At 33.8% G+C, this 15,598-nt stretch overlaps 1 protein-coding gene across 2 annotated transcripts; it reads right to left on the bottom strand.

The window, feature by feature from the left end:
* Positions 1-2,630: 2,630 nt before the first annotated feature.
* On the bottom strand, positions 2,631-15,127 carry LOC114354978 (carboxypeptidase Q-like). Of its 2 annotated transcripts, none has more exons than XM_028307605.1 (4): positions 14,928-15,127; positions 14,436-14,565; positions 13,466-14,162; positions 2,631-3,037 (listed from the first exon to the last, which is right to left on the bottom strand). In XM_028307605.1, exons 1-4 carry the CDS (start codon positions 15,110-15,112, stop codon positions 2,643-2,645), a joined length of 1,407 nt encoding a protein of 468 aa, XP_028163406.1. In that variant the 5' UTR covers positions 15,113-15,127; the 3' UTR covers positions 2,631-2,642. The 2 variants fall into 2 exon arrangements, with proteins under 2 accessions (XP_028163406.1, XP_028163405.1); XM_028307604.1 differs by having other exon boundaries at positions 2,631-3,466; positions 13,895-14,162.
* Between the last annotated feature and the right edge of the window lie 471 nt (positions 15,128-15,598).

Below are 15,598 nucleotides of genomic sequence, written 5' to 3'. Positions count from 1 at the left end.
TTAAGTTTTACTTACCACTTGTTATTATTGAAGTCTCCGTGGTCCAATAGAAATAATAAGAAATAATTACTAGCGAAGCTACTGAGTTTCATTTCTAAAGTGTAACATTAGTTTGTTAGTTTGTTGAGGACTTTATAGCCTTTAAGAAATTTGATTGTTCGATATAGAAATAAGCATGGGACCATGAAGACCTAATGGTAATACTTATTTTTTTAACTATATTTTTTGGATAGTAAAAGTACCTCTAAGACTTATTAAAATGATCTCTAGACACTTTTTATCTGTGAAGAAGATACAAACAAGATATACTTGTAACTAATATAAAAGTACGACGACTTCATAATATACCTATCATTCATAATTTTTGGAATATTTTTCGTGGAAAGTAACTCGAGAGTAGCGATTCGATTTTTCCGAACGAGATCTCTTGAGAATAAAATATCGCGTAAATAGCTTATGAAATATTTATAAACGCCTTTGTAACTTCTCCCGATTCTTATGGAGTAATGAGGTCTTTCTGCAATCATTCACAATCTGTGTCCCCATTATTCTTTTGAGGAACCAATTTTGAAAGATACTGTCAATTTTGTATGAATTATGAAACAACTCCAGAATTATTAGTACGAAATAGAATTTGTTCTTATTATTTTCACGCTGCAAAATTATTTATTACGAGGACGAAAGATGTCAATGAAATAAAAGCAGTCTTAATTTAAGGGGAAATTCTCATTTCAAGTAGGTATAAAGTATACTAAGAAATGATCGGTTTATAGCGATTAGAATACATTGCGACGTATCTTTTTGTATATTTATTTCTATTTCTTTTCTTGTCTTGTGTGGTGTACAATAAATTGTGTTCTATCTATCTATATCTACAAAAGCTATTTTAGATTGGAAGGTAGGAATGGAGATTGCAAACGAAAACCGCAGCGTGGGTTAGCCACCTGTCCGATGGTAGTAAGACCTAAATAAAGTTGCATTGATCTAGGGAGATCAATAAAATCGTTTTTTTTAAAGGCTATAAAGTCCTCAACAAACTAACAAACTAATGTTACACTTTAGAAATGAAACTCAGTAGCTTCGCTAGTTATTATTTCTTATTATTTCTATTGGACCACGGAGACTTCAATAATAACAAGCGGTAAGTAAAATTTCACTGAAAACTTCAATTTATCTAGATGCCGATGCAATATTTAGAATATAGACTGGAAAATATTCGTGCCTGAATGCTATGCAATTTCTATGACCATTTATTTTACTAAAAGTTCCAATGCATGAAATATATGCGTTCCAGTTTTTGTAATAAAAGGTCGTGCACATAAGAAGTGTTCTACATTTATCACTTGTCTCGAACGTGAGCGAGAAGGGAAAATTTTGGATCTGAAGAATTGTTAGGGTCAATATTGGCTTAACTTATGCTACAAGCATTTGTTTAAATAGTTTTACAAAACAAGAATGTCTTCATTTTACTGTTAGTCATACATGAATATCCAAAACACTACGTTGGTTATTTTTAATAGTCATATAACTTACTCGTATCTAAACAACTGTAGCACTCAAATTAGTGTTATCTGTGCAATTAGTACAAATTGTACCGCAATTAGAGACATTTAGTTAGAATCGCATGTAAACGATCTACTACGAAATGAAACATGGCCGAACCATTTTCCGTAATTGTAATTTTCACAAATGCGTATCTCTAGCGTTAAGAGCGTTGTCACATTTTTCATGCAGAAATCGAGAATTTGGCAGATTTCGAAATGATTTTAGTCATATAATTTATTGTTATAGCTTCTTTTGACTTATATCATCGTAATTATCATACGTTTTTACGGAATGTCTATTGAAAAAATCNATTGGAAGAAAAAAAATTCGATAAAAAATTAAAAAAAAATCTCAAAAAAATTTTGACCTCGTTTTTGTCGATAAAAATAGGTCTAGTTTCATCTATTTTCATATGTACACTTTAACGTGACTCACACTGTATAATAATCACATTATTTTGAACTTTGATGTTTTAAGTTAAAATTCAAAAACAATGAAAAAATTCATATAAAAGGCCTGAAGTAAGGCAAAGTTTTGTCTCTCAAGATCTGGAGACTAAATTTCTTTTAACTTGACGAATAGTGTACTAATAGACTGTAGTCTCCAGTGATTCGTGAGTACACAGCAGCAACATCAAAATCTTCAATCTTTATCAACAAAATATCTAACAAGCTTCCCAAGCCCCAAGGGACAAACGAGGAATATCTCAACATTCCTTTAGATAAACTTCACAAGTTATGGGGCAGAAAACCGGGCCAATAAACATTCTGCGCTGCGAAATACCTAATGTCTCCATTTGAACTGAATGAACGCCTAAATTATAATGCCTACCGCGAAAATCGTTAAGGGACTACAATTCCATTTTCCTCTGGAAACTGTAAAATGTTGTATTTCTGCTTGTAATCATTTAGTAAAATAAAATAACTGACTTTGTAAGTCAATTATTTACAATTTTGGATTCGGTATTATTTTTAAAAGAATAAAAATTGGTGTATAATTATAACACACCATGAACAAGGTACTTTTGTTTGAATAAAACAATGAAACATTTGCATTTTGTTACGGTTATTTAATCGTTGTAATGCATAAGAATAATATTATCGTGGAATGTCCTTGGAAATGTCAGCGATGACGTAAGCAGCAGCAGTCCAAAAAGCTGCTCCTAGATCGAGTTCGTGCTCATCTTCGACGTTCATTGTATCTCCCTCTGTGTGATGGAACCAAAAGTACATGCTATTATCATTATGAAGACTGGCACCAGGTACACCAGTTTGTATAATAACAGCAATATCAGAACCAGGGCTATCATCTTCCACTAAAGTCGTAGCGTTTATGGATTTAAACAACTTCAAGATTTCTTTTATGATGCAACGAGTTTCTGCGTTGCCAGCGACTGCTAAGCCAAGAGGAGCAAATGTGCCTTCATCGGATTCCATAATGAAGTTTATATTATCAGCTTCACTCCTATGTTTTTCTTCGTAAGCTTTAGCACCTATAAGGCCTAATTCTTCTGCAGTCCAAAATATTGAACGGATTGTTCTCCTTGGTTTTAGATTCAAACGATTAAGGATAACAGGGACCGCCCAACTTATAAATAAGCCACCTCCATCATCCATAGCACCCTGGCCGACGTCCCAGCTGTCTATATGCCCTGATACTATAACCAGTTTTTCTGGTTTTTCAGTGCCTTTATAATCAACTAAGGTATTTCTTGAAATTCTGCTATTGTCTGTTGAAAACATTTTGAGGTTCAATACAATTTTTTCTCCGCGTGAATATATCCTTCTGAGTAAATCAGCATCTTCCAAAGTGATAGCTGCTGCTGGTATCTTTGGAACATTTTCTTCATAGTATTGACTTCCAGCGTGTGGTGAATTGATTGAGAATGGCGTGATTGATCTCAGTAACGATGCTACGGCACCTTTCCCGGGTTCGATTCCCAGTGGGGGCAGAATTTTCTGTTCGGTTTGGTTGGTGGTAGGGCTTGTTCTAAGTCCGCCTGGCTAGCTACCACCATCTTACCTAAGTCTGTCGCCATAACAACAATGTTAACAGCATTGTTGTGTTCCGGCAGTTAGAGGTAAGATAGCCAGTTCCTCCGTGGTTGAGGATTCCGGGTGAAGCTCGCTTCCACCTTCGGCCTGATCATCACTTACCATCAGGTGAGATACAGGCCAAGAGCTTCCTCGTTGTGGATAAAAAAAAAAAAAAATATTCCAAAAATTATGAATGATAGGTATACTCGTATTATGAAGTCGTCGTACTTTTATATTAGTTACAAGTATATCTTGTTTGTATCTTCTTCACAGATAAAAAGTGTCTAGAGATCATTTTAATAAGTCTTAGAGGTACTTTTACTATCCAAAAAATATAGTTAAAAAAATAAGTATTACCATTAGGTCTTCATGGTCCCATGCTCATTTCTATATCGAACAATCAAATTTCTTAAAAACAACGATATCGCTACTTTTCTAAAACGACGTTTTTGTTTGTACACTTTGTAATTAAAACAAAAATGTATACAGCAGTGGACGTCATTTGGTTGAAACGACAACTTTTTTTTTGGTTGTTCTGACTTTCCTAGGTGTTTAAGAGTAAAGCTAGGTAGAACACTAAAACTAATCTGAAAAGTATCCTACTATTCAAAACACATCAAGCAGCCTCTTTAAGTATTTATAACAATTCTAAGAAAACTACTTCGCATAAATTTCAGGGCAACACAATAGCGTCATTTTCAGCAGATTATTTCGGTATAAAATTTCTTTTTTTCGTTTGAATTATGAAGAAAAATTCTCCGTTGCCATCACTAAATCAGGATTACAATAACGAGAAAAGTATTTCTCTACTGTACTGTGAAATCTCTTATTTACAATTTCATGATCAGGGCGCGTGAAATAAACTGAAAAAGCTTTTAAGACACTTACTGGAAATTGTTTCATAAATATTGGAAAGAAATGGAGACATGCCAGATTTTGTTTTAGGAACTTCGAACTCCTCCTATGTTCTTCTGATTAATTTCGTTGCGGGTCCAATGGCAGTTTAACTTTCCCCAGGAACAAGCTTTACCTTTGGTGGTTGGGTTTTTATTGGCGGCCAAGCGGCCAGCGGTGGGAATGAGAGGTGGAAACAGATATTTATAGTTAAAACCAGTCATATCATTGTACTGTTTCCTGGATTATGAAGCACAGACTCCTTAGGTACCTATACCTAAACATTATCATCGATTTACATAAATCGATCAAGAGTATAGTAGCTATTTTATATGGTAATGTACGCCTCAAGTTTAATAAAGAACCAAAAACTATGTTACCCCTTTAAATAAATATGTAAATAAAATCATGCATATTGTATGTATGTCTTACCACGAAAGTATCATAAAAGTTTCTTGTGAATTTTTGTTCGCAATTCTGAAGAGATTCATCCGAGATGTCTGCACTGACTAATAAAGTAGTACGACGTTTCATTGATAAAAAATAAAGTTTAAGATACTTCGCAAAGTTCCGTTCAAGTTCTACTCAAGTTGGAGCAAAAAAAACCTTTGGAAATCGTAAAAAATAAACAGATCAATAAATAGCAACTAATCACGAAGAAATCATTTAAATAACCCTTATCATAACTATTTATGTATTTTTAAAATATCTTGTAAAACAATAACAAATTCTGTTAAATAATCAAATAGCCCTATAAGATAATATTTAAAATCAAGGCTTAAACATCAATTTACAGTAAAAGTTTTTATTATTTCGTTACTGATATGCAAACACACGCCGACATCTTTGCAGTATTAGATTCAGTACCTCTAGTAGGAAAAACTTTCGAGTTCGTTTCGTTGCGTATTCAAAGTGTCATCGAAAAATTTTGTATGAAAAATTAAACAGCGCCCCCTAGGGCGGCTATAATATAGGGGGCGCTGTTTAATTTTTCATACAAAATTTTTCGATGACACTTTGAATACGCAACGAAACGAACTCGAAAGTTTTTCGTACTAGAGGTACAGGATTGAGCAGAAATTGTAAAAACATTAACTAAAATCAATATCATCGTGGATTCAGCATTACCTACCAACAAACAGTTTGTAAATATTTGTTCGTTCCCTGTTGTTTAATGTGCCGACTCTACAATATTCTCTCGACACTATTATAGTCCAACCACGGTAACACAGTATTGTTACGCTTGAAATACATATTAAAATGACATTGACTCATTATAAATGAATCTAGCAATCGGTAGATTTTGGTGGTTGGTAGAAAAAAGTGTGTAATTCTGTTGTTTGACGCTCATCGGGTAAATCGTAAATGCATTTGGCTGAAATGATAAGTACAAACAACGCCACATCAAACGAATCACTGTGATACCTTATAGAGTTATATTAAGTGTTATTTTGCAACAAAAATGTAGGTATATTCTGATGTGCTCTCGCTTACTAAGGAAAGTCCAATGTCACTGAAACCAGCCCATGAAGTATCATTTATGAATCAAGCATTGAATGTAAAAGTAGTTCACTCAATAATATATCTAGCTAGATATTATGACTCTATATTCATAGATAAATGTTGTCCATGACATCTGGGACGCGATATGCGCAGCTATGTTGCTTGGTGGAGGTCGGATTACAACGCCAGCTGCGGTGCTGGCAAATGTTATGCTAGTATGCTTGCCCACTTTTTCCAGTCTCTGCCAGCAATGTTTTTGTTGTATGATGGTATTTTTAGTCATTCTAAGCAATGAAGACAAAACAGAAATTTGTAAGAGTTTAAGTTACTAAATTAATGAAAATACTGGTACCTAGGGTGTTTTTAATNTATCGCGCGCGTCCCTGTTTCAAAAACCGGGATAAAAACTATCCTATGTTCTTTCCCGGGACTCAAACTATCTCTATGCCAAATTTCATCAAAATCGGTTGCGAGGTTTAAGCGGGAAAGCGTAACAGACAGACAGACAGACAGACAAAAAGGTCACAGTGAGCCAACCATAAAATATAGACATATGCTGTTGCGGACTTTTTTGTAGAACTTTTAAAGGGGAAAATCCTATCATACATAATTTATGCGAAACTTTAACCGTTTACGCAGCGTCAGCTCTCAAAAGGAAAAAAAACACTGATTTGAAACATTCTTCATTGGTGCTCCGCTCCTAGTGGTCTTAGCGTGATGATATATAGCCTAAAGCCTTCAGGGATTAACGGACTATCCAACACAAAAAGAATTATTCAAATTGGTCCAGTAGTTCCTGAGATTAGCGCGTTCAACCAAATAAACAAACTGTTATTAATAAATTACGCCACTACAAACCGTACCAACAGATAGCGCTGTTACGATCTTACTATGGCAAACTCCATCGCGCATACAATCCTGCATCGCGGTGACGAAGTTTTTTACCCTGCCCAGTATATATAGACAAACCAAGACTGGCAACTTAGATGCACCATAGCTCTTTATGGTGGTTGAGCGTCATATTCCACAACTTCAGCTTTATAATATTAGTATAGATGTACGCCTCAAGTTTAATAAAGAACCAAAATCTATGTTACCCCTTTAAATAAATATGTAAATAAAATCATGCATATTGTATGTATGTCTTACCACGACAGTATCATAAAAGTTTCTTGTGAATTTTTGGTCGCAATTCTGAAGAGATTCATCCGAGATGTCTGCACTGAATAATAAAGTAGTACGACGTTTCATTGATAAAAAATAAAGTTTAAGATACTTCGCAAAGTTCCGTTCAAGCTCTACTCAAGTTGGAGCAAAAAAAACCTTTGGAAATCGTAAAAAATAAACAGATCAATAAATAGCAACTAATCACGAAGAAATCATTTAAATAACCCTTATCATAACTATTTATGTATTTTTAAAATATCTTGTAAAACAATAACAAATTCTGTTAAATAATCAAATAGCCCTGTAAGATAATATTTTAAATCAAGGCTAAAATATCAATTTACAGTAAAAGTTTTTATTATTTCGTTACTTGTTTGTTGTTCAAACATACGCCTGCAAACACACGCCGACATCTTTGCAGTATTATATTCAGGATTGAGCAGAAATTGTAAAAACATTAACTAAAATCAATATCATCGTGGATTCAGCATTACCAACAAACAGTTTGTAAATATTTGCTCGTTAGCTGTTGTTTAATGTGCCAACTCTACAATATTCTCTTGACACTATTATATGTAGTTCAACCATGGTAACACAGTATTGTTACGCTTGAAATACATATTAAAATGACACTGACTCATTATAAATGAATGAATACCTTATTTAGCAATCGTTAGATTTTGGTGGTTGGTAGAAAAAAGTGGGTAATTTTGTTTGACGCTCATCGGGGAAACCTTATTATTATGCATTTGGCTGAAATGATAAGTACAAACAACACCATATCAAACTTATCACTGTGATACCTTATGGAGTTATATTAAGTGTTATTTTGCAACAAAAATGTAATCTGATGTGCTCTCGCTTACTAAGGAAAGTCCAATATCCTTGAAACCAGCCCATGAAGTATCATTTATGAATCAAGCATTGGATGTAAAAGTAGTTCACTCAATAATATATCTAGCTGGATATTATGACTCTATATTCATAGATAAATGCTGTCCATGACATCTGGGACGCGATATGCGCAGCTATGTTGCTTGGTGGAGGTCGGATTACAACGCCAGCTGCGGTGCCGGGTTTCAGTCTTGCAGGGCAAATGTTAAAGCTAGTGTGCTTGCTCACTTTTTCCCAGTCTCTGCCAGCAATATTCTTGTTGTATGGCATTTTCCTCGAGTCAACCTGAGAAATGAAGACAAAACAGATATTAGTAAGAGTTTAAGTTAGTAAATTAATGAAAATACTAGTACATAGGGTGTTTTTAAAATCGTGCGGATTTCATCACGGATTACCCCGCGTCACAAGCGTGCTTATTCCACGCATTCAAATAAATTAAGGCTGAGTTGCACTATCTTAATTTAATTTTGACAAACGCCAAATATCTGTCAAACTCCATACAAAAAGCACCAGTTAAAGTTATAGTTACGGTTAAGGTAAGTTGGTGCAACTCAGCCTAATAGGTTAATTCTACTTGTAAGAAAATGACACTTGCGGGTGTCGCGCATGTGGGGCAATCTCACGTGCGTAAAAGCCACACGATATTATAAACACCCATAAATGTAGGCAAAATTAAATATGTAATAAAATTAGTTATTAGGTCAGATACATACCTAACGTTCATTAAAATTTCTCAAACAAAACAAAACGATGGTTCTTTGTCTTACCACTAATCTTCAATATAAACGAGCGCCAATAGAAGCCAATTGCCCCTTTTGTTGGCTTTGTTGACGAAAGTTTGGTTTGTTTTTGTTCAATCATTGAATATTTTAAGATGGTTGAACAAATTCAAATACAGAATGCTTTTGTAAACTATTATGAATTAAAATTTACAATTTATAGTGGTGTATAATGAACGCTTGAGCGGTGCGATTTGTAATCTCTCAAGCAAGCGAGCATTGTTTTTCTACAGCTACGTAATCACGTTTTGGTATATAGCTATAATATGCTGTATAACAATAATAACTTTATACATGGTTCAATCAAATTAATACATTACCAAATCAAGTACGTACTATGATGGCATTGGGTGAATTTTAAGATTTAGATCCAGATTGGATTTAGCTTCAACCTATTTTTTAAATTGTTCTCAAGTGATGCTTGAGAATTCGGCCCTGCAATTTCAAAGGCGATTTTATACGGGTGGAAACGATAAGTGATCTCACTCGATTATTTCTAAACTATACAAGATATTGAAAGTCTGATATGTTATATGTTATGTTATATTAGTCTGATATGTTATAGGATGTTATATCCATTTAGGGTTAATACTGAGACATGTAAAAGTGCTTTTTTACAGCCTATTTGCAAGAAATAAATGAGTAATATGAGTTTTGATAGAGCTCGTGAAACACTTTCACTATCAGTAACCAGTATTTCGATATCTTGCATAGTTTAAATATAATCGAGTGAGATCACTTATCGCTTCCACCCTGTATAGTCTGATTCAAAATAACAACAGAACTAAACATCCTACATTGTTACTCTGTGCATTACATTTAGATTATTTTATTCCCTCGTAAATCTTTCATTATCTTGATTTGTTTTATGAGTCCCCATTAGTTATTTTAATTTACTCCATAAACCACAGTTACGGATTACCATACTAATCATAGCTGAATTATGAGCAATTTATTGTTGTAATGTGAGCTACATATTTAATTTTTAAGGCGAATGCACATGACAAGTTAAAGTTGATCTAGCTATTTATTTTAAGCTAAAAGTCCCCTCAGTTATACAGGGTGATTTTGTAATCAGTGTCCAAATTTTTAGGAGCGACTCAGAATCAGTGCCTTTATTTACGTAAAGAAAACATTTTTTTTTCATATTTGATTATTTTTATGGCGGTTTCAAAATTGGCACACGTGGGTAATTAGCTTCGTTCATTCAGGAATACGTACACACAGTTAAATGCAAAGCTTAATAAACATAATGTTGCGCGAAAATAAATCTTAAATTTAAAAAAATAGGATTAAGCTTAAATACTCATTTTTTGAAATAAATGGATAATTCTGATGTATTGTAATTATCAGCTGAATTCGGATGAGTGGTACTTGTATCACATGTCAGAACATTAACCATCTTACATGCAAAACACAACGCCATAACCTACTGTGTACCGTGTTCTGTGTTCGACAAAATAGTTTAACTATTGCATTTTTGTCAACACTGGTAGGTTAGTTCCTTCAAAATCAATCAATAAAAAAAGAAGAAAGTCAGTAGTTCTATTTTCAAATATTGTTTTTTTTTTCTTTTTACCTTATTATTTGACTCTAGCTTTTTTTTTGGGGGGGAAAAACTCGTCGTCTTTTGTCTGGCTGGAAAGCGTTGTATTTCTTTACGGGTAATTCATAATTAAATAGCCGAAGTTGCAGACATAGGATGTTATTAGCCGGCTGCCGTCACGGCTCAGTGGAGCAGATGATGGGATATCGAACCTGGATCGGTTCCTGGAGATATTACGACAATATTTATAAGGAATTTATATAATTACATATCCGCTGTTATGATGAAGCGATAACAACTTTATTAATTAGAAGATCATGTTTTTGGGTCGGATAATATTTGGCGTGCGAGTAATGACACTCGTTTATCATAATAAAGTAATCGATATACTAATATTACCGATGGCTTTACGTCTTAAATTATTTATATAAATTTCTAAATATAGTCATATCCAGTGGCTAATAAATCACATACAAAATTAGTTGTCTGTCACTTTAATTTATCATCAATTTTATGGAACAATATTTCATTAAAGTAAGGAGGTAAAGTAGACAAAGTATTGAAGACTTGTAATTTATTATAATAAAATGTAAAAAAATATTCATGCCAGTCTGGCTTGGTAATTGGCGTACCTACCGAATTCATAGAGGGTCGTGGGTTGTATACTGTGTTAAATATTAAGGCTCGGTTGCACCATCTTACTTTAACTTTAACAAATGTTAAAAATCTGTCAAACTCCATACAAAATACGCCGGTTTTCGTTATAGTCACGGTTAAAGTTAGATGGTGCAACTCAGTCTAAGATCAGATGTTCATTGTTAATCTTATTATTGTTTCCCAGATATTCCTGTACGACTAAACCCTAAAAGGCTAAACCACTTTTCAAACCCGTTTTCTTTTAACCGTCGCAAAAATAATGTGATTTACCCGCGTAAAAACATTTTACACCTTACGTGCTCCGACAGCCACTTTCCTAGACAGCCGTTTATTTTTATTAGAATGGCCACGATACGATAACATAATTTAGAGCCTTTATCGTGGGGCCATTCGCGTCGACCAAGAAAAATATTCGCTTTTCTTCTCATTTTGAACGCATCTTCATGATATTTCTTATCGTTGACATTCATAAAGATAAGTAAACGGAGAAAATGAATTTGAATTACTGATAAATCTGATAATACCGCCAGAATCTAGGGTTTTGTTTGTTCTTTGTTGTTAAAATCGACCATTGACGCACTTAATGCTTTCTCACCCAGGCAAGTAACAAGCGAGGCAGAAATAATGCATATCTATATATATAAAAGAAAGTCGTGTTAGTTACTCCACTTATAACTCAAGAACGGCTGAACCGATTTAGCTGAAAATTGTCAGGGAGGTAGTTTAGAGCCAGGAGAAGGACATAGACTTTTTATCCCGTTCGAAATTAAAAAACAACGTCTGCTTATTTATTGCCATTAAGGCGGAACAACGTTCGCCGGGTCAGCTAGTAGAATATAAACAACTCTATAAATAATTGTGTGTAGAGACTCATAGTTATCCTTGAATTTGTAATAACCTAGGCAATACTTATTATCTGTGGCAATACTAGGCATAAAATCTAAGCGACTCTCTATTAGCTTTTTAATTAAGGAAAACAGGTTTTTGTTATCCCAAGGCAAGATTTTATGATAAATTAAGAAAATTATGATAAAAAGTTTAAGCTGATGAGTTAATGTTGTTTTTTTTTTACTTATTCCATTTCCAATTATTTTATTGCATTTCCAATGATTAGGCAACATATTTGTTTTAGGATTATGTTGACAAAGTTTTTGAGAGCACTTAAATTATTTTCGTCATCACACTCTTATAATATTTTAGATAAAAATTACTTAACACGAAGATTGCGATATTTATCTACTTTATCAAAGTGATACACTTCTATCTAAGCTCTAGATTGTAGATTAGGTACTTACCAATTTTCAAGTGCATTTTGACATAGTTTGAAAACAAAAGACAACTTAACAATGCCATATGGTTTTTCATTTTTCATGGATTAGTACTTACACCAGTTATTGCAATAAAAAGAAAGAGAGTAAATTTATTTTCTGCTAAGAAACACCACTTTCTTTTCTGATAAGAAACAAACATAAGCATAATTTATACAGTGTGAGTCACGTTAAAGTGTACATATGAAAATAGACGAAACTAGACCTATTTTTATCGACAAAAAAGAGGTCAAAAAATTTTTGAGATTTTTTTTAAATTTTTTATAGAATTTTTTTTCTTCCAATTACTAACTGTAAAGAAAACGTAATAACTTTTAAACTAAGCGGTATATCCTGATAAAATAAAAACAGTAATAATGCTAAATAACAGGCAATACTAAAAAAATACATAAAATACACAAAAAAGGCCAACAAATAATAAAAAATGAAACTTTTTGAAAAAAATCTGCTTTTAAATTCGTGTTTTTTTGGTTATTTGATAAATTTCTCCAAAAAATGCCCCTATAACCGGTGGTTTTTACTACTTTGTATTATTTTCTATCGTATTACCTTCGTAAAACCAAAAATCGCATGTCTCTATCCCTATCACAACATTTGCAATGATCGTTTGAACTAAGCCTCTCCGGGTGCGCTATTCAAACCTTCGTTAACAACGAAACTGAAAATGGCTCTAGATTTGTAATTTAGATAAAGACAAGTTAAATTTCAAATAAAAACAAAAGATTTCGAAGTAAAATAAGCATTTTATTTAAAATTAAAATTTTCTCTACCTGCAGCGGAGAATAATGTTGTGGCAGGCCTTTGTTCAAACGCTCATAGCAAACGTTGTGATAGGGATAGAGACATGCGATTTTTGGTTTTACAAAGGTAATACGATAGAGAATAATACAAAGTAGTAAAAACCACCGGTTATAGGGGCATTTTTTGGAGAAATTTATCAAATAACCAAAAAAACACGAATTTAAAAGCAGATTTTTTTCAAAAAGTTTCANCAACGAGTTTCTGCGTTGCCAGCGACTGCTAAGCCAAGAGGAGCAAATGTGCCTTCATCGGATTCCATAATAAAGTTTATATTATCAGCTTCACTCCTATGTTTTTCTTCGTAAGCTTTAGCACCTATAAGGCCTAATTCTTCTGCAGTCCAAAATATTGAACGGATTGTTCTCCTTGGTTTTAGATTCAAACGATTAAGGATAACAGGGACCGCCCAACTTACAAATAAGCCACCTCCATCATCCATAGCGCCCTGGCCGACGTCCCAGCTGTCTATATGCCCTGATACTATAACCAGTTTTTCTGGTTTTTCAGTGCCTTTATAATCAACTAAGGTGTTTCTTGAAATTTTGGTGTCGTCTGTTGAAAACATTTTGAGGTTCAATACAATTTTTTCTCCGCGTGAATATATTCTTCTGAGTAAATCAGCATCTTCCAAAGTGATAGCTGCTGCTGGTATCTTTGGAACATTTTCTTCATAGTATTGACTTCCAGCGTGTGGTGAATTGATTGAGAATGGCGTGATTGATCTCAGTAACGATGCTACGGCACCTTTAGCGGCAGCTTTTGCTGCCCCTTGGGATCTGTATTGTACAGTCTCACCGTAAGTTGTGAAAATGGGGTCATACAGAACTATTTTGCCTTCTATGTCACTATCAGAATATTTATCTAGTTCTGCAAAACTGTTGACGACAACAATTTCAGCGGTGATTCCTTCAGGGGGAGTAGTAACGCTCCGGCCTAGTCCTAATAGAGCCATATTCTTGACTCTTGGCTCAAGCATGGTCAGAGTTTCCTCGCCTCTAGTCCAATGAGGAACCTGTTAGAAAAGACGCACGTATATTAGAATAATGATTTTTTTAAATGTTTAGTTTGTTACTGTACCTAAATCCGATTTTGTTTTATCAATATTTAATAAAATAGCAAACTTTATCTTACTAACAAAAGTAGGTAACATACGTATAAGTAGTATAGAAATTACATTTTTAACCTCTGTTCAACATGCGTGTAACTTTTATTTTAATGGAAGTTATAATTTCGATTTTGTTTGATACCGATCAATTGATTTTACTCGTATAAGACGTGGGGTTACCGTTAATTCTTCTGTTGTGATGTCATTAATATTCTCATCACGCGTCAATTGAATCATATAATCGATTGATTGTTCCAACACCTCCGTGCCTGATGGTCGAGCTCCAAATTTGTCGACGAACTTCGCCAATCTGTAACAAACACAAATATTACTAAAAGTAGAGATACGTTACATGAAAGTAAGCACATGCATTTCGAAAAGGTGTTTAATTAAACACCATGGAATCTAGTTTTAATAAATTAATCCTTTTCGAATAAAATAGTAAGTAAACTAGGTATTTCTATAAGTTCTTAAATTGTTTTAAACAAGGTTTTGATTAATCAAACACGAAGGAAAAAGCCACATGAAATAAATTATGTAGGTACTCGTAAAAGGATTTAATGGATTTACTAAGTATCTATAAAAAAAGTTTTGACCTAGATTTTCCATTTACTTATTATCAGGTAATATTGAAGATAAAATAAGCTAAAATTAAAAATTCAATCGACTTACTCGTTATAAGTTTGGCCCTTATACTCCCCTACGATCACATAATTTAGGATTTCATTGACTACATTTTCGTATGACGCAATCTCTGCTATCAAGTCATCACCTATCAGCACATTGCACACATCATCTTTATATACGACTTTGGCACTAACCAAACTTAGAACTGCAAACAGAAACACTACCTTCATCTTGTAACTGAATATGGCAGAATTTCGCTTCGAGTGAGTTAGCCTATTTATGTAACATCAATCCTATCTTATCGATAAGTAGAGAAAATATCTTCAGCTGTGTAAACGTCTTTATTCATTTACTCAAGCGATGTCCGACTGACAGGTGAGGCTTCTACCGCTATGGCACAATAAAAACATGATATAGTAGGCTCACAGCAATGCCTCCTCTCACCGCCAAAGCATCGACATGAATCGACGACTTTTGACATGTTGTCAAAGGTCTTATGCCCGTATTCAAAAACGATGCTTGCTTAAGTGAAGCAGGAAATCGAACGCACAGCGTTGAATAGAGCTCTGTGATTGGTTTGTGTGTCACTCTGTGTGTCCACGCGCACTGTGAGACCTCATAGTAATGTTTGTGAATACGGGCGTTAGAAGGTTTGAGTCGTCGATATGATTCTTTAGAAATTAAGCAGCAATTTCTTTCAAATACCTATTACACAA

The sequence above is a fragment of the Ostrinia furnacalis genome, unplaced genomic scaffold, assembly GCF_004193835.3.
Source record: "Ostrinia furnacalis isolate ACB-3 unplaced genomic scaffold, ASM419383v2 OfSCF2303, whole genome shotgun sequence".
Classification (NCBI taxonomy): domain Eukaryota; kingdom Metazoa; phylum Arthropoda; class Insecta; order Lepidoptera; family Crambidae; genus Ostrinia; species Ostrinia furnacalis.
The sequence above is the reverse complement of the archived record's forward strand: the minus strand, read 5'-3'. Positions and strand labels throughout refer to the sequence as shown.

Excerpts from the sequence above, each read along its gene's own strand:
- LOC114354978 (XM_028307605.1), bottom strand. The coding sequence starts at position 15,112 with ATGAAGGTAGTGTTTCTGTTTGCAGTTCTAAGTTTGGTTAGTGCCAAA. Across the intron at positions 14,566-14,927 it reads AAGGGCCAAACTTATAACGA|ATTGGCGAAGTTCGTCGACA; the intron begins GTAAGTCGATTG and ends TGTTTGTTACAG. Across the intron at positions 3,038-13,465 it reads AGAAGAATTAGGCCTTATAG|GTGCTAAAGCTTACGAAGAA; the intron begins GTGCTAAAGCTT and ends TAGGCCTTATAG.